At 33.7% G+C, this 21,566-nt stretch overlaps 2 protein-coding genes and 1 pseudogene across 3 annotated transcripts; 1 reads left to right on the forward strand and 2 right to left on the reverse strand.

Annotated features, from left to right (window-relative positions):
• Window positions 1–5,217: 5,217 nt before the first annotated feature.
• LOC107851151 (5-epiaristolochene synthase-like) lies at window positions 5,218–7,938 on the reverse strand. 2 transcript variants are annotated; one of them, XM_016696077.2, is made up of 7 exons: window positions 7,718–7,938; window positions 7,335–7,611; window positions 6,849–7,224; window positions 6,550–6,768; window positions 6,289–6,427; window positions 5,893–6,138; window positions 5,218–5,771 (listed from the first exon to the last, which is right to left on the reverse strand). In XM_016696077.2, the coding sequence occupies exons 1-7, from the start codon at window positions 7,847–7,849 to the stop codon at window positions 5,475–5,477; spliced, it is 1,686 nt and encodes a 561-aa protein (XP_016551563.2). In that variant the 5' UTR covers window positions 7,850–7,938; the 3' UTR covers window positions 5,218–5,474. The 2 variants fall into 2 exon arrangements, with proteins under 2 accessions (XP_016551563.2, XP_047256706.1); XM_047400750.1 differs by having other exon boundaries at window positions 7,352–7,611; window positions 7,718–7,934.
• Window positions 7,939–11,325: 3,387 nt separating this feature from the next.
• On the forward strand, window positions 11,326–13,686 carry LOC107851150 (cytochrome P450 71D7). The gene is made up of 3 exons (XM_016696076.2): window positions 11,326–11,749; window positions 12,121–12,653; window positions 12,916–13,686. The coding sequence occupies exons 1-3, from the start codon at window positions 11,335–11,337 to the stop codon at window positions 13,516–13,518; spliced, it is 1,551 nt and encodes a 516-aa protein (XP_016551562.2). The 5' UTR covers window positions 11,326–11,334; the 3' UTR covers window positions 13,519–13,686.
• A 62-nt stretch (window positions 13,687–13,748) lies between these two features.
• On the reverse strand, window positions 13,749–20,241 carry LOC107849457 (annotated as a pseudogene).
• Between the last annotated feature and the right edge of the window lie 1,325 nt (window positions 20,242–21,566).

Genomic DNA, 21,566 nt, shown 5'->3' on the forward strand with positions numbered 1-21,566 from the left:
ACATTCTTCATCATTTCCAACTCACAATTCTCCCATAACACTTCTAACCAGAAGAGTTTGAGTTCCCACACACAATACTTCCATGTTGAAGCCTAATTCAAAGTTAAAAGGTGCTAACTTAAACTATGGGACCACGTACTCAACATCACACTAAGAAATCACCTCACCTCATCACTATAATCCAACAACCTCAAGTCTTAATTCAAGGAATACTAACCACATGGCACATCGGTTTGTGTTTTCATCAATCACAACTTTCGAGCCTATCATTACTACACCTACTTAATGGGTCTCTCCATTAAGACCCATAGTTTCAATCATTCTTACAAGTATTTTCGCTACATACCTTCATCCCTACTACTATTCATAATAAAAGTTCATCCCCTTCTTTCTTCTATCACTTAAAACCTTAAATAAGGAAATCACATCAAAATTTTCACCTTCATGAACATCTACTCCCCCTTCCTAAGTCACTGGTACTCTTCCATAACTACTTATCATACTATCATTCGTTGGGTCATTAAGGGGCCCAAGCATAAGCATCACGAATGGGAGAAACACTACTCAATTATAAACCATATTTGTTGAGAACATTAGGTGGAGATATGATACAATCACGAAGTGCTTCATATATCAAGTGTTTTGATCATAAGTAGAGAGTTACTCTGGCATAAACACAATATAGCATGATTCCTTAGTATAGACCATAGTGAGAAACATAAGTGCTTACATCATGGGTTGTATAACATAAGTTTGGAATTCATGAAGTCAACACTTAAGACAAGGAATTCTACTCGAAGCTATCACTTCTCATTTTTAGTGCTGAAATTGTCATGAGTTCGCACAACTTTATTATTTTGGCTAATCCCAACATAAAATAAGTCAGCGACATATGAAAACATAGTTCCTTAGAACAAAGCATGATCCGGGACATGGATTTATGGATCATGAATATCATAACATAGAGATTGAATACATGAAAGTCTAGATTTACTGAGACATCATTTCTTCTAGTTTCGAGGTCAGAACATTACATGAGCTACATAGAGATCTTATACCTTAGGCATAGGCAGAACTTGAATAAATAAGACATTGGTACATTGACCTCTTAAATTGAAGCAGGAGGAATATTCGTGAATAGGAATAGGTTTATCATGACTCCTCCCCGTAACTTGCCACACTGAGAAAATTTAAGAACTACCTTTATTCACCATCTCCCCTTTAGATCAAAGTCGCAATCCTAGACTTGAGGACATATCTTGTCATTAAATCTACAAGCACAACTCTCAACACAACGGGGTATCACCATACACATATAATCTAAACTTCCCCTGATAAACTATACTTTGAAGGCATTGCTTATCGGGAATGCTACTCTCGACTTTAGCTAGCCTCTATAACCATCACCCTACAACTTAAACTCTCATGAACATCCGCATCTACACTCCTTATCACATAATGATCTGACCTCCACTACTCAACATTCAAACATTAGACCTCTAACCATATACCATTACAACTTAACAAATTTTACAAACTATACCAAAGGCACATATTGCCTACCTGTATTTTCTCAATTTATCTATAAAGAAAACCATACAACAACTCCTTAGTCTTCCCTAGATGTCTCCATACTACAAATTTTGAGAAAAAAGACTAGGTACACCAAACACTTATACACATAAAACTTTATCTAATGAGGGGGGGGCCAACTTAATCTTATATACCCACACTCCTATGAGTTTAATGATTCAACCACAATTAATCATTATAACACTAGTCCCATGTATATAAATATATCAAAATTATCGACCCTTTTTTTTTCACAAATTGCTCACCTAGGCTATTGCACACATCGAATCAAGCCTACTACTTACTCCCACAAAACATGCATTATTAATCTTAAGCTACTATTTTTACCACTACACTCCACATCTAAAGTTCAAAGGCTATTGTCTAACAACACCAATAATATAGCACCGATAAAGCAAGTCACATACTAACTATTCCATCAAATTGGGGAATCAACCCAACTATGCCATTTAACTTAACTACCGCCCACAAGTTCATTCTCTCCACAACATTACTACCACATCTTAGAATCCACCGCACACCTTCTCACATGCAGTACTAGCTTACAATTACCAAAGAAAAGACAATCAAAGAAGGAAGGGGTAAAGTCACATAATAGGGACAGTCGGTCGATCTTAACCTTATAAGATAACCCATTACGATCTCATCAACATATTCTACTTTCTCACTCCATCGTTACTTACCCATGCATACATCACAACTACCTTCGAAATTCCATATGCAATAATGAGTCTATGCCTATAAGGGATTTCTATAACCATCATAACTATCCACTCTAGGCTCCATCCCCATTTTGAATAGATAATATCATAGTCAAACACTTTCTCCACAAACTACCATACAATCTACAAATATTGCTACCACATTATTCTATCACTATCAAATGGCAACCCATCCCCCAATCAACGGTTATATAACTAAACTATCTTCCTTACGCAAAAGTCACCCTCATTCTAAATTCTAACCTGGTGATGTTATATCACTAATCATCTTACTACCAATAGGGTATGACACCTTAGCAAATAGTACTACTTGGGTGGAAATATTATTCCAACATTCTGACATATATCACTAGCCTTAAGCATGACATTTGCAACAAGAATCATGAAGGGGACTAAATACGCTTTATACCTCAGGCTCAAATGCATGATTGATGTAAACAGGGGTACAATCTTAAATCAATGCACCTTAAAGCACTTATGGACTCCCCTTAAGTCCTTGTGCAATTTCATAATCGTTTATGACTCAATTAATAAGAACCACATCATTTAGACTTTAAGCTTCTACACTTGAATCACCTCAACAAGGAGACATATCTAAGAACATCAGGGTAAGAAAAGAATTGGGATAACTTTCGTATGGACGATGCCATCACATGAACTAGAGTATGAAAGAAGAATATTCTAACTCCATAGCGTGAACTAGAACATGAAAAAAGGGAAACATTCCTAAATGCCTAGTAGCTTCCTACTTATAAGTGTGGTGCACTACATACCCATAAACAGGATTCTACCCGATGCAATTTTGGAGACACCCTGGGACCATGAATCATGCTCTGATACCAAGTTTGTCATGACCTGAACTGAGGTCCTGGCCGTGACGGGCATCCCAAACCTTGAAGGCCTGAGAGCCCTTCATCAAAGTCTTGTCACCCTGCCCACTTGGGGTCTGAGTAAGGAAAAAGCTCATAGCCATGTTATTGGGCTTGTCCTGTTGATAACCTTGAGACCGCGAAGACTGTGCTCCAACTGGTGGTGAAGGAAAGAGGGAAGCGACTCATTTCGGGAAATCATATACACAATTTATATACAATAAGAAAATACGGAAATATGGAAAAACGAAAACATGGTTACTCTCTTACTTTAAATGAACAATTCAAAATTTAATTGATAATGTTTGAAAACACACGACACCAGTCTGTGAAATCTCTAACAATACCAAGACCAATATACGTCTAAAAACTAGGACAAGACCCCCTTTCAGCCATAAATCAAAATAAACTAAGAATATTCTACAACAGGCCTTCCAAAATAAGGGGAGACTCATCAATTGCAGACTCTAACAGGATTCTACCAACTGCTTAGTGGGACCCCGAGACTGTGCCTCAGATCGTAAAATATAGGGTGTCAATACAATTGTACTGGTATGTGAAACAACCTGAAAATAGCATGCTTTTTATACAAAATAGATGAGAGAATTCATAATAACCATGAACACAATGCAAGTTAAACTACATGGGCATACTTTAGTGTATTTCAAAACAATTCTTTAAAACTTAGACTTACCCTTTATTATTCTTCTGAGCTAGTCGGTATACCCTACAAATTTGGAATTCCACGGGCTATGTGGAACCCTCCCTTGACTCGGCAGCCAAGCCTTCAATCTAAGTAGCCACCAAAATTAGAGTGGTGATACCCCAATGTAAGCATACCACAAGAAATCCCCCCATGTGAGATGTCCTAAAATTGTCCTTTCATGTAGGATCATATATCATAATTCCCGCATCAGCAAGTACGATTTCCAACGATGAGCCCTTGCACTCAAACGCCACCTTTAGTTCTTTAAAGAAAACATGTTCATACTTTCAAAACATTCAACACTATCTTGTTAAGGGCATGAAATCATCGGGTATCGTCATGCCCTAACTTGTAAGTTAATCAAATAACATCATATCATATCAAAAACCCTTTCCACTAATTATTATATTAATGACCACCCCTAGCTTTTAAACATCTTATGAGAGAGAGTTACGCAATAGACCTTTCATTTAAATTTTCATCAAAACATTCTCCTCCCAATTGTAAAATCAATAGGTGGTCACCACTTAAAACTCATGAAAAGTGTTAATTTGACCAAGTAGACATTTACCATAGAAAAATACCCCATCTACATGTAGTAAATAGAATTGTTCATGATCATCAGTAAAGCATTCATCATTTAGTTTCCTTTCAAGAAATTCATACATTTACACAAGCCACCATACTTGAAATAAAAAATAACATCGTAGGAGAGGGAGTTTAATCATTCATGCTCTTATTCACACTTTACAATAAAATGAAATATAAAGACTAATTTAGATAGAGACAAACATATGCTTGCTTCAAAACAACTCCATGATTTTCAATATAATAACAAAACACTCCTTTATAAAACATGATTGGGGATCCTTCATATAGATAAAAACAGTAAAAATTATGCCTATGATGTTTAGAGAAATCTCACATACCTTAGATTACTTAGTTTAAAGGATAAAAATTCAAATCTTGATTAGTTTCTTGGGATTATTTACTTAGGAGCTTGATTCTTGATTTTTGGGGCTCTAGGATTTTCTTAAACAGGAAAAGAGAATAATGATGTAACAAAAGCTCTTTGGGGCTTAAATCTTGTGTTTTGGATAGTTTTGGGTGATTCCTATGAAGATTTTTCACCTCAAAAGCACTTCAAACACGAAGATATAGATCATGACACTTATTCTCACTTGGAAATAATTTCTATTAGAGCTTGCACACGTAGGAACAACATTTTGATTTCTAGTTTGAAAACGCGGGGTGTTACATACATCTTTCTCTCACAATTTTGATTGACAGTTGTCTTCGTCAAATATTTCAATATTGAAACTTTTGGTTAAAAGGACAGAATAGTATAAATAGATCATATGCATTATTACAAAATACAGGGATTACTATGGACCATACTGAATTAGAAACTACAAACATTCTGACTTTACTTGTTTAATCAAGAAAGTAAAAAACATAAGGAACTTGTTATAAGCAGGTCCTAGGTAGGAACTACACTGCACAAGCGTGAAAAAAAATAAGAAAAAAACGTATTACTTTCTCGACAAAGAGAGTGGAGATTTTCTTAAACCAACGATTGTCAGGTTAAATTTTGAAGGAGTCAACAACCGTGGCAATGATGTGAGGTTTTATGAATTTCTCGGGATGAGTGTATCCATCTTCATTGTGTTTATATGTAACGTCAACAAGCTGAGAAAGATTGAGAATGCGAGATAAAAACTCCATAGATATGGGAGTGGGCCTAAGCATTCCTTCATTAATATCCTTCCATCCCGCCTCACCCATTTCCTGAAATTTAGCCATTGCCTCTTTTGTCGATACACTATAATCTCTCATGTAGCACTCAATTACCGTTGAAAGTTGTCCCCTGTCTTTCTCGACCTGCAAAGGCGATTAAATTAGGGTTTAGCTTTTATATTTCTTCGATTGTTAAAAACAATCTATTTGTTCAAATAACTTAAAATGTTAATGACTTTATGATATACAACTCATAGTCTCATACCTCGTATGTGGCTATGTGATCAATAACTCGGCATATTGTCACACAACCTTCAAGAATCTTAGGATTTTTCGAAAACCACTCAAATTGCTGCTCCTTAGCATACTTCATTCCCAAATACGATGTTGTGGCAAGATAGTAGTAAGTGGTAGTTAAAAATGCATTGCGCAGGTATTCAGAAGCAGGAGGCATATGTCCTTCAATAAACCATTTTGCCTCAATATTATAACTTTTTACCAATTCTTTCAGCTGTGAAAACCAAGCATACAAATTCAAAGTGTTAGAAAATTGTAACCCAATTACCTCTAGTTTATATTCACAAAAACATGTGAGGAAAAAGCAAAGACAGAAATGTATAAAGGATAAAAGTAAATTGATAGTTAAGTCGTTGAGACTCACTCTTTCTTTTGCGTAATAAACAACGTGAGATCTTCCATCTCTAGACATTTCCTTTTCATAGTCCTTGTAAAGATCTAGAAGAGCTTTGTAACTGATTTTCATGTAATCAGGCAGACTATCAATTTCTTTAATATCCCATCTGAAAGGTGACAAAGATAAGGTAAATTAGTATAAATATAATGAGCAAATGCTTGGTTTAATGTTTTTCATGATATTCTCTTTCAAGGTATATTAGAACAAGTGAATTGGTGATGTCCATACCTTTGTATGACGTCCGTGTATATGGAAAGTTCTTCAACTGTACCATAAGCATCGTAGGTGTCATCCACAATCGAAATCATTGCTATGGTCTTAACGAGCATGACACGAGCTTGAGAATATTGAGGCTCATAATATACTCCTAATGCCCAAAAGTAGCATTCAACTACTCTATCTCTAGCATATGGAAGTGTGTTCACGAAATTCAAATCTTTCCACCACCTGCAACATAACAAATTAACATCAGTACTTACTTGATAAATGATCAATCAAAATTTTTTACCGTTTTTATATAATCTCACCGTGATACTTCAGCAAGTTCTTGTTTGTGCAGCATTTGGAGCATGTTGTAATCCAATTTGGCAAATCGAAGTAACACATCATTCTTTATTGTCTGCTTGTCGTAGATTGATGAGATGAAGAATTGAATCTCAATTCGAGGAATACCTTTGTGCAAAGATTGCTCAAGGGCATGCCTCACTTGCTCCTTAAGAGGATATTCCAAATGTGGAGTTGCAGACTCTAGATGAGTAGTGGAGAAAGCGAGTGCATCTTCTAAGATGTCTTCACCATGAGACCTTACATGTGAAGCTTCATACAAGATCAATAATCCTAGGACATCACTAGCAAGAGACTCCTTAAGTCTGCCATTTCCATCTAGGAATTCGCTGAAGATTTCTGACTTTCAACGAAGAACACACAATATTAGCCTTCATATCAAATGGATTATATATCTATATATATGATTACGACAATATTGAACTTGTAGTACTTCAAGAGGTACTTATTTAGAGAGATAGTGTACCCATGTTGCCTAAGCAATCGGAATTGAAGAGTACAAGTGCATAGATCTTCATTATAGACATCGCCCTCGAAGTTTGAATTTTCATTGCAAATCCGATCCAAAATCTCATTGATTTCTTTCTCAAAGTGATAGGCTATGCCAAGGCGTTCAATAACATCAATCAAATTCAATGTCTCCACCAATTTCATTCCAGTGGCCAACAACATACTCTTTGTTTGTTCCTTCAGCGGTTCAATTTCTTGAGCATACTTTTGTTCAGCCTACCAATATATCCAAAAGACAAAAAAAATCACACTACATTATCTAATAAAATCAAAGAAATAAGAAGGTACTATGAAGAAAAGATGGCGAATATTAATTAATTACCAGGTTTTCGATGGAGAAAGAAAGGAAACGATCACCCCATAGACTTGGAGAGAAGTTGGCGATGGGACGAACAATCTCTTCTTCTTCTTCAATATGGTTAACTGTATTATTGCAAACTGCCGTTGAGACCATTGCTAAATATGATAGTATTTCTTCTTCTTTTAAGTAAGAAAGAATGTAACACTTAACTTAAATATTGAAGAAAGAAGTATGCAACACTTACGTTGAGAGCTGATGACTTAAATGGAAGACAAAGAATAAGTATATATAGTGTGGTATAAGGACACACAATAAATTTTCTAATATTTTTTTAGTTGTATGTAAGTTGACTGTGAGCATAGCCATCTTTTCTTAATTCAAATTTGGAGGAATATTACTTTATATAATAATTGCTGCCTTACTTTGACTATATACTTGCAAGAGTGGCAGCAGCGATTTTGAAAACTACTCAAAATTATTTATCTAAATATTTGTCATTGTAAAAGTTCAAAATTTTATTTTATTCTTAATAGTAATTGTTCTTCAATACTTTCAGCTTGCCAGCCTAAGACTTTATTGTTATTTTATAAACTACTAAATTGAGTTGCTCTTTGCGCGGTCATGAAATACGTTATTAAATATATAATTTAATATTTTATAAAATATTAAAAATTAATTAAAGGACTTTATGAAACTCGATCGTAGAATATTAGAATTTTATACAATGATACCAAATACACATGTAGTATTATATAAATATACACAAAAATATTTTTTCAGCCATAGAGAATATTGTAAACCTTTCACTATTCAAACATTATAAATTTATAATCAATTAAATTCATACTATTATTATCGTTCTGATAAAAATTTCTCGCAGAAATTTTTTTTGTATATGTATTATAGGTTATAAAAAACCTTCTTTTTACTTGTGACAACTCGTAAGATTTTCAAATGTCAAATTTGATTATTACTAAATTATTGTACATTATGAAATACTAAACTTCAATGACAATAAATTCTTTAGATTAACTTAAGGGAAATTTGGAGGAATAATTTCTTTTTATAAAAATGAGAAAATATTAATACAAATCTTAAATTCTTGAAGTGAGAAAAATAAATATCATAATTTGATTGATGCTAATACTTTTCAAGTTGTAGCAAAAACCTCTGATGTTATACTTTGATAGCTTCAATAGGCATCCACCTCCGTCATATATCCTTTTGCCTGCCACGTATAATTAATCTTTTCTTTTTTCCTTATAGTCTTGATCATTATATCTTTTTGCCTGCCACGTATAATTAATGTTTTCTTTTTTCTTATAGTTTTCATCATAATCACACTGTTGCAAGATGTTAAATAGTAAAGAGTGAAAGTTGCAAAATTTAAGCACATATAGGAGAGCAACATGGTGGGGCGTATCGATAGAGATGAAAGATTTTCTATAATTGATGATATAATCACCTATTAATCATAAATACAATTATAATGAGATTATAATTAAATGAAAAAATTATGCATGAATCTTGTTGTCTTTTCATTAGCCACTTACGTTTGTGAAAGACATATCATTACTAAATAATTTATCAAATGTAATATCTTTTACAGTTTTTTTAGGTAGTAATCTTGAAAGGTAGTTTAGACCAACATATGATTGTAATTAGGGGTAGAGCTAGCATAAACTCAGGAGTTCATCCAATCTTCCTCCAGCTAGTTCGCGTGTGCATTTTTAATGAAAACTTGATTTTGCCACTAATTATAATGATCTCTGAAAACTTAAAAATATTAAGAAGTTTAATCAAAAAAAAAGAAAAAGATAAAAAGATTGCATTTTAATATGAATAAATAATTTTTATGAATTAAACTATATTATAGAGAGTAATACAAATTAACTTTACATTCTTATTTTCATTCAATAGACTTATTAAAAATTTGTCTAAGAAAATATATATAGTTTCTTAAGCAACATGCATGTATGAGTTACTTCTCTTTCTCACTTTAAAAAACACAGTAACCTAGAGACAAAATATTAATGTCATAAAAAAAAAAACATGAAAAATGTAAGCAATACTATAGTTAAGAATTGTAAGAAAAAGATGAGCTCTATTACAATATGACATAATCAAATCATTCGAAAATAGTAGAAAAAACTAAGTACGAAAAATAAAAAATATATTATAGTTAAGAGTTAAAGGAACAAGATATAATATATTGCATAACATATTCAAATCATTCTAAAAATAAGGTGAAAAAAAAAAAAAGAAACATAGGTAGAAACAACACATTGATTGCTATTAGAAACTTCATAAAACGGACAATAAATAACATTTATGAAACCCCAGAATGAAAAGCTATTGAAAGGTGTACTATCACAAATTTACCCCATGAGATATTTACAAAAACCAAATACTACATGAAGAAAGCTATGTACAAATACCAATGATCGAACCTCACAATGAAAATTTTGACCCTAATGGAGTTTCCCCTTCACTTGAAAATTTATCATAGTCAATATGACTCTAAACAATTTTATTTAAATAGGAGTATTATTTATGTGAAATTTTAAGGGTCATAAAATTATTTATTAAATAATTAGAGTTATAAACATGAAAGCTTTGGGAGTTATGGATATTAGTAATACTAAGTAAGAGTAGGTGTTATGAAGATGAAAAGATGTGAATTATATATAGAATTTTTTATACAGAAAAAATAATTTTAAAAAATGTGAAAAAGATCAAAAAAAAAGAAAAAAATAGATAAATAGGAATATAGAGGTCACAGAGAGGTGCCACATCACCTTGCGTATGACTCTCCTTTATATTATATATAGATTCTTTTCCATCCGTTGACAGAAATGACAACCCATAGCCCGTAGGGGCTACTACGTTGGTACAACTGGTGGTATCCCATAAGTGAGTTGAGGGATTGATTTTTCTTGTCAGTGCCTTTTCAGTTGATCTTATCGTTTAGGACTTCTCTAGCGCAATTTATATCTCTTATATCATTTGCAAACTGTTTGAATTTACCCAATGTATACCCAACGAACAACATGAGCTGGTAGTTTCTTTGGAGTCTCAAAAAACAAAAAAGCCAAGAGAAATTTTATATATTCCCTTTCGTATTGACTTTGATTTGAAATTGGACAAAAATGTCACCCATTAATAGTTTGGTTCAAAAATGTCTCGCCATTAATATTTGGTCTAAAAATTCCCTTCCTCTTATCCCTTAACTGTTATAACTTAACCAAAAACCTTACATGTTGTCCACATCACTGTTTCCAAAGAAGTTTTTGAGTGAGTCCTAGGATAAACTTATCAAAAACATTCCAGAGCAAAATAAAAAATAAAAAATATAATTCTTGTTTTGAGATTTACCTCTTATTCAATATCAATAAAATGACTCGCCTTACCCCTCGACTCCACATCAGTCAAAATTGCTACAGCTTAGTAGGACCGATTGAATTCCAAGCTGGCAACTACTAATTATAAAATCAATTTCCCAGCCACCTTATTAGAGTCTTTATATGGGCAATTATTTGACTTATTGAATTCCAAGTTACTGAAAATAACGCTATTATATTTGTATCAACGTGTCCCATTATTTGCCAATCAAACCAGAAACCTATATATAAGAGCATATGCAAATGAATTTTGAAGAATCACCAAACACAATTACTATCTCTCCCAAAATGCAATTCTTCAGCTTGACTTCCATCTTCCTTTTTCTATCTTTCCTCTTTTTGCTAAAGAAATGGAAGAAATCCAATAACCAAACCAAAAAATTGCCTCCAGGTCCATGGAAACTTCCTCTTATAGGAAATATGCATCACATCGCTAGTGGACCTCCACACCACGTCTTTAGAGATTTAGCCAAAAAATATGGACCGCTCATGCATCTTCAGCTTGGTGAATTTTCTTCAGTTGTTGTTACTTCTTCTGAGTTGGCTAAACAAGTACTAAAGACTCATGACCTCGCTTTTGCATCTAGGCCTAAACTCATGGCCATGGATATTGTCTTTTACAATAGGTGCGACATAGCCTTTAGCCCCTACGGTGAGTCTTAATTAGGTGTTTTCCCTAATATATTTCCACTATATTTGGAATTTACTTTTTCTTCACGGACAAAAGTACATTTTTTCCATAATTAATTTTACTTTTCTTAGAAAAAATATCTGTATGAAAAAATATAGAATCCTTTTTTTTTTTTCGAATTAATATATTGCATCCACAATGAAATGCTAAAAGGAGTCCTTTTTAGTGGGAGAATGTAAACCTGATCTACTCATATGTAGGCTAATAATTGGTCAATCCATGTTATATTGTTGTGTCTGTTTTGATATATTTTTGTTGTTGTCTTAGTTATCGGCATCCAGGATTTGTTTTGCTAGATTTTTAATGACACTTGACCATATCTATTTTACCAGGTGAATACTGGAGACAAATGCGTAAAATTTGTGTGATGGAACTACTGAGCGCCAAAAATGTCCGATCGTTTAGCTCAATTAGAAATGAAGAAGCCATTAGTCTCATTGACTCTATCCGATCCTCTTCATCTTCTGGCTCACCGGTTAATTTTACAGAAAGTATCATTTGGTTCACAAGCTCCATGACATGTAGATCGGCATTTGGGCAAGTACTAAAGGAGCAAGACAAGTTTATAAAACTAATTGGAGAAGTGATAAGATTAGCAGGAGGCTTTGATGTGGCTGACGTCTTCCCTTCATACAAGTTTCTTCATTCTCTCAGTAAAACTAAGAAAAAACTTCTAGATGTCCATCGCCAGGTAGATTCAATTGTTGAGGATATCATCAACGAGCGCAAGAAGAACCTTGCAACAGCTCACAAGGGTGATGATGCATTAGGAGATGAAGACCTAATTGATGTCCTTCTAAGAGTTAAGAAGGATAGAAGTCTTGAATTTCCCATTACCAACGATAATATCAAAGCTATTATTATTGTAAGTATTGAATAATATCCATGTTCTTACTTAACCATATAGTCCTTCAATATCCATTGCCATAGCTAAAATATTAATCAGTAAAATTTTCTAGTTAGGAATACTAAACTTTTGATTTGTAAGAAAGAGATTTGAAATAAGTCTGGCGTAAAAGTTAGATATTCAAAATAGATGGATGAGGAAAGAGCATGTTCGATGGTCACATTATACAATGAGCATAGCTTGTGTGCTTTTGATTTATTAACTTGGCCATAAATTGCAGGATATGTTTGGTGCTGGAACAGAAACTTCCTCAACAACGACTGTATGGGCTATGGCTGAAATGATGAAAAATCCAAGTGTATTTGCCAAAGCTCAAGCAGAAGTGCGAGAAGCCTTTAGAGACAATGTGACATTCGATGTAGAGGAGCTAAAATACTTAAAGTTAGTCGTTAAAGAAACTCTACGACTTCATCCACCAGTTCCACTTTTGACCCTAAGAGAATGCATGGAAGAGACCAACTTAAACGACTACACTATTCCACTGAAGACCAAGGTCATGGTTAATGTTTGGGCAATCGGAAGAGATCCAAAATATTGGGATGACGCAGAAAGTTTTAAGCCAGAGAGATTTGAGCAGTATTCTGTGGACTTTAATGGTAATAATTTTGAGTATCTTCCCTTTGGCAGTGGAAGGAGGATTTGTCCAGGAATATCATTTGGTTTAGCTAATGTTTATTTGCCGTTGGCTCAATTACTTTATCACTTCGATTGGAAACTCCCTAGAGGAATGGAGCCAAGAGATTTGGACTTGGCTGAATCAGCTGGAGTAACTTCCTCCCTGAAAAATGACCTTTACTTGATTGCCACTCCTTATCAACCTTAATGGCATCAACTTTTTAAAGTTCCTTTGTCGTCCTCACTCTTGTGGCATCTTTCATGTGTTTTTTAGATTTTAATTGATTTCTAGTGCATGTTTCTTTTATCAAAAAAGATTGTATCATGACAGTTATCCTGAGATCTTGTCTGTTGAATAACATTTTTTATTTGTTCATTTTTTATATAACACCATTTTTCTTCGTTGATTCTTCGAAGTTCAGTTGGGAGCCCCCCCACCCGAAAAAAAAAGAAGAAGAAGAAAAAGAAAGAATTTAATAGGTCAGTAGTTGCCACCTTGGAATTCAATATATAGGGCCTTCTGTGGCAATTTTGACTGATATGTTAGTATGTTGGCTACTCTTCTGTAGCATATATAAGGTTCTGGGCTCTTCATCTATCTAAGGACTTTAATCAAATAAATAAAATGATGATGAATAACTTACGCAATATTAGCATTTAAATAAATGAAAGAAAAGTTCTCTCTGTCTCTCAAATATTATATATAGAGAGGTTCCATTATGCCGTCGAATTTCTTAAATAGACTCATCATGTCAAATTAGGTGGCCAAAAAGAATAAAATAGGAACTTTATACAGTTTTTTTTTTTAACTTTTTAAATCATTTAAAAATAAATTAGTTGTTCCTTAATAATACGTTATGCATTTGGTATGGTAGGTAAGTGATTTGATCGCAATAAAATATAGTCAGAACATTAGTCAAAAAGGCAGAGGAATAAATTAAGCTATTTTGAAGGAGGATACAGGAATAGCTAGTTTGAAGTCAAAACTATTTTTTTTCCAACAATGGTGACAAATGAATTACTCCATTTATTCAGTTAGTTTGTTATTAGTTATAATAGACATTGAATTTAGCTAGAAGTTATATCATATTCAAATTAAGTCCAATTCATATATTTACATTGCTTTCACATTCAACAGGCCAAATAACTTTCTTGCACTTTTTCTTTACGCCTCATAATTAGTTTTTATGTTTTGTGTATCCAAGGAAGAAAAGTTGACAGAATGTCTTTGATGGCTATTGCTCAATTTTTATTGTAATGTAAGATAACTATCTCAAACTTTAAAAGTTTCAAGTTCAACACTCGATAACCAACTATCAAAGTAAGATTAGTTCCTCACATACATCATATTGAGAGCCAAGAATGTCTTTCATAAGTAGTAACCATTTCTCATAAAAACAAATTGGTGAGATGGGAGCACCTGAAATGACAGTGGACCATTGTTTTCCATGACTATAATTCCACGTTGTTAGAAAATAATATCCACATGAACAATATTCACGATGGATAAAAAGAACAAGAGAGTAATAAAGACACCAAGATTTTTAAATGTGAAAAATATAATACTCGAAATGTGTCAGATAATATCATTCTAGTGATAAATTGTAAACTTGATAATCTCAACAGACTATAATAACTTAAAAGAGATACACTCTTTTACAAGAGCAGATTCAGAAGGGACGGTGGGGTAACAGGGAACCCACTAACTTTCATACGGATCTTATATTTATATTGAAAAATCTAGTAAATATATAAAAATTATAAGCTAAGGACACACAATAAATTGTGTTGTTGGTCTAGTGGCAAAGCAAGTGCATGTTGAAACATTGTTGGTCTCTTGGTTGTGCGTTCTAACCCCATTACTCACTTTTTGTTGGATTTTTATTTTGCTCAAGGAACTCACAAGCTTAAAATTCTAGATCCGCCTCTGTTCTTTTATCTCATATACTTCACTATAATAAAAAGAACTTACAAAACTTGATTTCATTAAGGTTGATAAGGAGTGACAATCAAATGAAGGCCACTTTTTTTGGTGGCAGTGGCTCCACTTGATTCAGTCACATCCAAGTCTCTTGGCTCCATTCCAGTAGGGAGTTTCCAATCGAAGTGGTAAAGCAATTGAGCCAATGGTAAATAAACATTAGCTAAACCAAATGACATCCCGGGACACATCCTCCTCCCACTGCCAAAGGGAGATATTCAAAATTATTACCAACCAAGTCCATATAGCACTGCTTGAATCTCTCTGGCTTAAAGCTTTCTACGTCGTCCCAATATTTTGGATCTCTTCCCAGTGCCCAAACATTAACCATGACTTTGGTTTTCACAGGAATAGTGTAGCTGTTTATGTTTGTCTCTTCCCTACATTCTCTAGGGATCAAAAGTGGAACTGGTGCGTGAAATCTCATAGTTTCTTTAACAACAAACTTTAAGAATTTCAGCACCTCCACATCAATTTTATTGAATGTTACTTTGTCCCTGAAGGCTTCTCGCACTTCTGCTTGTGCTTTGGTGAGTATACATTTATTTTTCATCATTTCAACCATAGCTCATACAGTTGTTGTTGATGAATTTTCTGTTCCAGCAGCAAACATGTCCTGTAATTTATGGACAAGTTACTATCATTGTCGCACATGGTATTTCCTGATCTAACTTTTTTTTGTGACCAATTTTTTCACCAAAGTTTTTGCAAAGCTCTTAATTACACATCAAAATTAAGATTTGTACAACTAACTCTTCGTAATTAGTCATTTTATGTATATATGGCAATGGATAAGGAAGTACTATATGGTTAAATAAGAACAAGCACAATATTCGATACTTACTACAATAATAGCTTTGAAATTGTCATTGGTGATGGGAAACTGAAGACTTTTATCCTTCAGAAGTCTTAGTAAGACATCAACTAGGTCTTCACCTTCTAATGTATCATCACTTTTGTGAGTTGCAAGATTCTTCTTGCGCTCGTTAATGACATCCTCAACAATTAAATCTACCTTACGATGGGCATCTAGAAATGTTTGCTTTGCTGGACTGAGAAAATGAAGAAATTTGTATCAAGGAAAGATGTCAGCCACATCAAAGCCTCTTGCTAAGCTTCTATTACTTGTACTCCTTAATCTACAATTCTTTTCAACATACTAGTTTAAGCATGTCCCAACCTTTGGTGCCACAAATCCACTTCATCTTGAGTCTTTTCCACAGTTACTTTAGTAGTTGCTACTGTAACTTCATTCTTTGACCGATCTACCAGTAGATATAAGCTTCCATCAAGCTTCCCAATCCCCTTCACCTTTCAAGGATCCTTGAAAACACAAAAATCAGGGAAGAAATTCATTGAACAATGCCATTCCTTAGTCACTTGTGACATTGATAGGAGACTACATGAAAACTCTGGAATATGATAGGTATTTGTAAGGTTGTTTCCTACTAATAAACAGCTAGTTCCCACATGAGTGACCATTTGTTGAATATATGAAGAGAAGAGCAGAACAAAGAAGAGTGGAGCAAAACAAAGAAGAAACAAAATAGACTAGTTCACTTTTTCAGTTATAATTGTTTGTCCTAACGGCTAGCTAGTTAGTTAGTTAGTTCATACAAAAGTCTATAAATGTCGAAGTCTATGTACATTAAAGAATAATGAAAATACTACTCTACTTCTCTATCTTTAATGATCTTTCTCTCCTCATCACTTCTTCTTCTTCTTACTCTTAATCTGTATTTTATCTTCAATTATTTCTACCAAGAAGTATAGAACTCCTTGGTTAATTATATGGTATCAGAACAGGGCCCATCTCACTGAATATTGGGCCCCCGAATGGAGATTCAGGGAAATTGTCCACATCCAGTTAACTAGGCCTGGGAGTGAGGTGGGGTGATAAAGAAAGAAAATCCTGCATTAGTGGTTAATGAGATGGGTGGTCTCTTTATAAGGCTTGGGTAATCCTTTTCCCTATGAGCTAGATTTGGGAATAAAAGTTAGGCCTAAGACCTATTTTAAGATGGTATCAGAGTTTTACTTACTAGAAAAACTAGTAGAGCAAAATCGATTCTAGGGTATTAAGTGTATTGGTTTTTTCACAATCAAGAAGTCTTGAATCAAGAATTGTAAATCTGCAATAATGGTGAATCAAATGTTGTTGTTGAATCTGGTGAGGCATTCAAAATTAATCCCAGTATATTGGGTTACAATCATCCTCTCTTTCTAACCCCTTCTGATGTAAGTGGTATACAAATCATCTCCTTTCAATTAATAGGTGTTGAGAATTTCTCAATCTGGTTTATATCCATGCGCATAGCTTTACTAGGGAGAAGTAAGTTAGGTATTAACGATAAGTTCTCTACTGAATTGAGTAGTCACTAAGAGAGAGTGAATGTAATTATGCTGTCTTGGATCATGAACTCTATTTCTAAAGGATTTCTTGGTAGAATTATGTATACATCTATGGATAGTGTTGTCTGGAAGGAGCTATATGAAAGGTTTAACAAGGTTTGAGGCTCTTGTGCCTGCACCTGAATGTGAATGTGATAAATCAAAGGAGTATGTGTTACATCTTTCAAAAACTAAAACTTTTTCAGTTTCTTATGGGTCTGAATGGGTCCTACACATAAGCAAGGAATTAAATCTTGCTTATTACCCCTCTCCCAAATGTTAACCAATCTTATGCAATGATAATAAGTGATGAAAGTCCCAAATCCATTGCAAGTTTGGTAGGGATTTTAGGAATGAATGATACAGCTACTGGTAAGAATCTTGAGCTAGACATGTATGCAAAAAATGGAGTAGGTGGAAGCCAAGGTCACAAGTACAAGATAAATGTCACGGGGCAATGTGATTTCTGTAAACTCAAAGGGCACGGCAAATAGAACTGCTAGAAGTTGGTTGGCTATCCACAAGATTATAAAGCCAAGAAGAAGCTCATGCGTGAAGGGTCTAACACAGCATACAATGTATCCTTGGGTTCTTATTATTATCCAGTAGATCAAGGTGGTTATTATACGAAAGATGCAGGACAATCAGTATCTTCAAATAATTAAATGGATCAACTAAGGCAGATTGGAAATGCAGCCTTTACTAAGGAATAATATAAGCAAATCTTCCAACTGATAAAAAATAATGACTCTGTCAACACATCTACTGAGTCTGGAAATATAACAAATGTAGTTATTTCTTCTTGTTTAGCTTCTTCTAATTTAGAGAAATAGATTCTAGCTACTGGTGCTACCAATCACAGAGTTGGTGACTCATAATTATTATTTAACAAGACTGTTATAGAGTTACAAAATCCAAAGAAAGTGTATCTACCAAATGGTTATACTATAATGGTTTAATTAACCAAGCAATTCTACCCTTCTTGGTAGAAGCAATTAAAGATAAAATACAAATTTGGAGAAAGAAGAAGAGAGGAGGAGAGAAAGACCTTGAGAGATAGAGAAGTAGAGTAGTACTTTTATTTTTCTTCAATGTACATAGTTTTATATAGTGATAGACTTGTGCATAGGCTAACTAACTAACTAGCCATCAACAGTTTTGTAACTAACTGTTGGACGAATAGTTATAACAAAAAAATTAAACAAGTCTATTTTGTTTCTTCTTTGTTCCGCTCCACTCTTCTTTTTTCTTCTCTACTCTTTAAATATTCAACACTCCTCCTCAAGATAGGAAGGTATGAAAATGTCACAAATTCAAATCTTGGTATTAAGATGAACTTGTTATGCTCTTGTAAACCCCTTAGTTAGCATGTATGAAAGCTGATCTTGAGTTGCAATATAATGAGTTCTAATCATCCCTTGAACTTTTTTTATCTGATAAAAAAGCAATTAATATCAATACGTTTTGTCAATTAATATCAATACGTTTTGTCCTCTCATGGTATATTGGATTTACTACTTTTTGTAGAGTAGATTTTCTATCACTGAATACATCCACAAGTAGGACTACATCATTTCAAACATCCTTCATCAGACCTAAAATCCATACCAACTCTGTTGTTACTACTGCAAGGCTTCTAAATTCTACTTCAAATGAACTTTTAGAAACAATAGTTTGCTTCTTTGATTTCTAGGACACTATTGATTTTCCAACCTTTACAAAGTAGCCAGTTACAGACCTTCTAGTTTGAGGGCATGATGCCCAGTCTGCATCATAGTAGGTACTTACTATGTCATCTGGATTACTATATAATAGCACACCTTGACCTGGTTGGTTTTGAACATACTTCATAACTCTAAGTGTTGCCTCCATGTGAGACTTCTTAGGCTCTTGAAGGAACTGACCTAGTTTTTGAACACAAAAGGCTATGTCTAACCTTGTCATAATTAGGTACAACAGCTTACCAATCAATTTCTGATAAGAAACCTAATATGTTGGTAGATCGTCAGTAGCTTGCCCTTGTTTACCATATTCATCAAACTTTTTAGATGTCAATTTGATGTTGTAATACATAGGAGTAGCTACAGGTTTTGCAGCTATTAAGACTAACTCAGATTGTAGTTTCAATGCATACTTTCTTTAATGCATTAATATCTCTTTGTCAGATCTTGCAAATTCTATTCCAAGGAAAAATCTCAACTCACCTTGATCTTTCATCTTGAAGTTCTGATGTAGGACTGCCTTGGTTTCTTCTATCAGTTTTAGACTACTCAATTTTAGACTATCTCCAGTGATCAGTATGTCATCTATATATACTATCACCAAAGTGAATCCTTCTGATGATTTTGTATTCCTCTGCCTTGGTGCTTGCTTTAGTCCATATAGGGATTTGAGTAGTCTGCATAGTGCATTCTCCCCCTGACAAGAAAATCCCCGAGGTAGGTCTATGTATACTTCATCATTGATATCAACATTAAAGAATACATTATAAATATCCAGACGCTGTATAAACCACTGCTTCCTAGTTGCAATAGCAATTATAGTTCTTATTGTTTTCATTTTCACAACAGGTGAAAATGTTTCTTTGTAATCAATTCATTCTCTTTGTCCATCTCCCTTTTCTACAAGTCTAGCTTTAAACCTTTCAACATCACCTGAAGACTTATACTTTACTTTATATATCTACCTGCAACCAATATATTTTTTCCCTTTAGGCAGAGTAATAATCTCCCAAGTTTGATTGGAATTCAAGGTATCTATCTCATTTTTCATTGTATCATGACCCTATCTTTCAAGTCATGATGATGCCTACTATAACCCACCAGTAGTTAAGCTAACCCATAGTCCAGAACGGCTAGTAACGGACTACCCAATTATATATAGAAAAGAATATTGAATAAATGAGATAAGAGAATCAAATACATTATGAAATGCCAAAACCTGGTGGTATCAGTACAAGAGCTTCTGCAATAATAAGATTTCAAAGTGAAGTACTATGAATAGAATAATACAACTTATCTATGTATTCAATATAGAGACTAGTTTAATACAAAGAGAGAGATGAGTAATACTATGAATGTCAAGAGTTCACTCTATGTCTCTAAACCATGGCTGCTTCACATGATGCACAATCAATGGCGATAACCCGTATCATAATCTTCAGGCTGCAGAAATATAGTATGAGTACCAAGAGAATGGTACTTAGTAGGTAATTTCCAATTAATCTTCAAAGATAAATTAGATATATACAGCATATAAACAGAATGAAAACCACACCCAAAATCCTAGAGTATATATAACAAGTCAATGAGAATAATAAAGGACAACTATCTTATTCATGTCCAAGAGTCTAATATAACAAAACTAAGGAAGTATCAAGGTGAAATATCCTATTCCAACCACATTCGTTATGTCAATACAATATTGTATATACCAGGATAATATACAAATGAAGAGTGAAAGAAAGATATATAGCAACATACAAGTTCAAGAAATGAATATACAATAGGAACAAACGAATAAAGGACTATATGGTAGTTCCATAGCTTCATATATCAATATACATATTTATACATACACATAAACATGAGTTCATGTCAAAAAGTAGTCTAGATAATCATATCCTCATTGTTAGACCGTATGATGATACTATCAGGATTCAATACTATTATTCTTAGGGTTTCCAATCCATATGACTAAACATGAAACAACCGTGTACAATAATACCATCATAAGATATAAGAGGCCAAAGACATACCTCAATTCTCAATACCAGATCAATGACCAATCTGTAATAAGTTAGCCAGAATAGTGATCATACCAATGATAATAATAATATCAATAATAGCATGAATAACTGGCTACTCCAGATAACCAAATACCAT

Source organism: Capsicum annuum, chromosome 12 (assembly GCF_002878395.1).
Source record: "Capsicum annuum cultivar UCD-10X-F1 chromosome 12, UCD10Xv1.1, whole genome shotgun sequence".
NCBI classification, from domain to species: domain Eukaryota; kingdom Viridiplantae; phylum Streptophyta; class Magnoliopsida; order Solanales; family Solanaceae; genus Capsicum; species Capsicum annuum.

Excerpts from the sequence above, each read along its gene's own strand:
- LOC107851151 (XM_016696077.2), bottom strand. The coding sequence starts at position 7,849 with ATGGTCTCAACGGCAGTTTGCAATAATACAGTTAACCATATTGAAGAA. Across the intron at positions 7,225-7,334 it reads TGGGTACACTATCTCTCTAA|AAATCTTCAGCGAATTCCTA; the intron begins ATAAGTACCTCT and ends GTTGAAAGTCAG. Across the intron at positions 5,772-5,892 it reads ATCACATAGCCACATACGAG|GTCGAGAAAGACAGGGGACA; the intron begins GTATGAGACTAT and ends TCGCCTTTGCAG.
- LOC107851150 (XM_016696076.2), top strand. The coding sequence starts at position 11,335 with ATGCAAATGAATTTTGAAGAATCACCAAACACAATTACTATCTCTCCC. Across the intron at positions 11,750-12,120 it reads CATAGCCTTTAGCCCCTACG|GTGAATACTGGAGACAAATG; the intron begins GTGAGTCTTAAT and ends CTATTTTACCAG. Across the intron at positions 12,654-12,915 it reads ATATCAAAGCTATTATTATT|GATATGTTTGGTGCTGGAAC; the intron begins GTAAGTATTGAA and ends CATAAATTGCAG.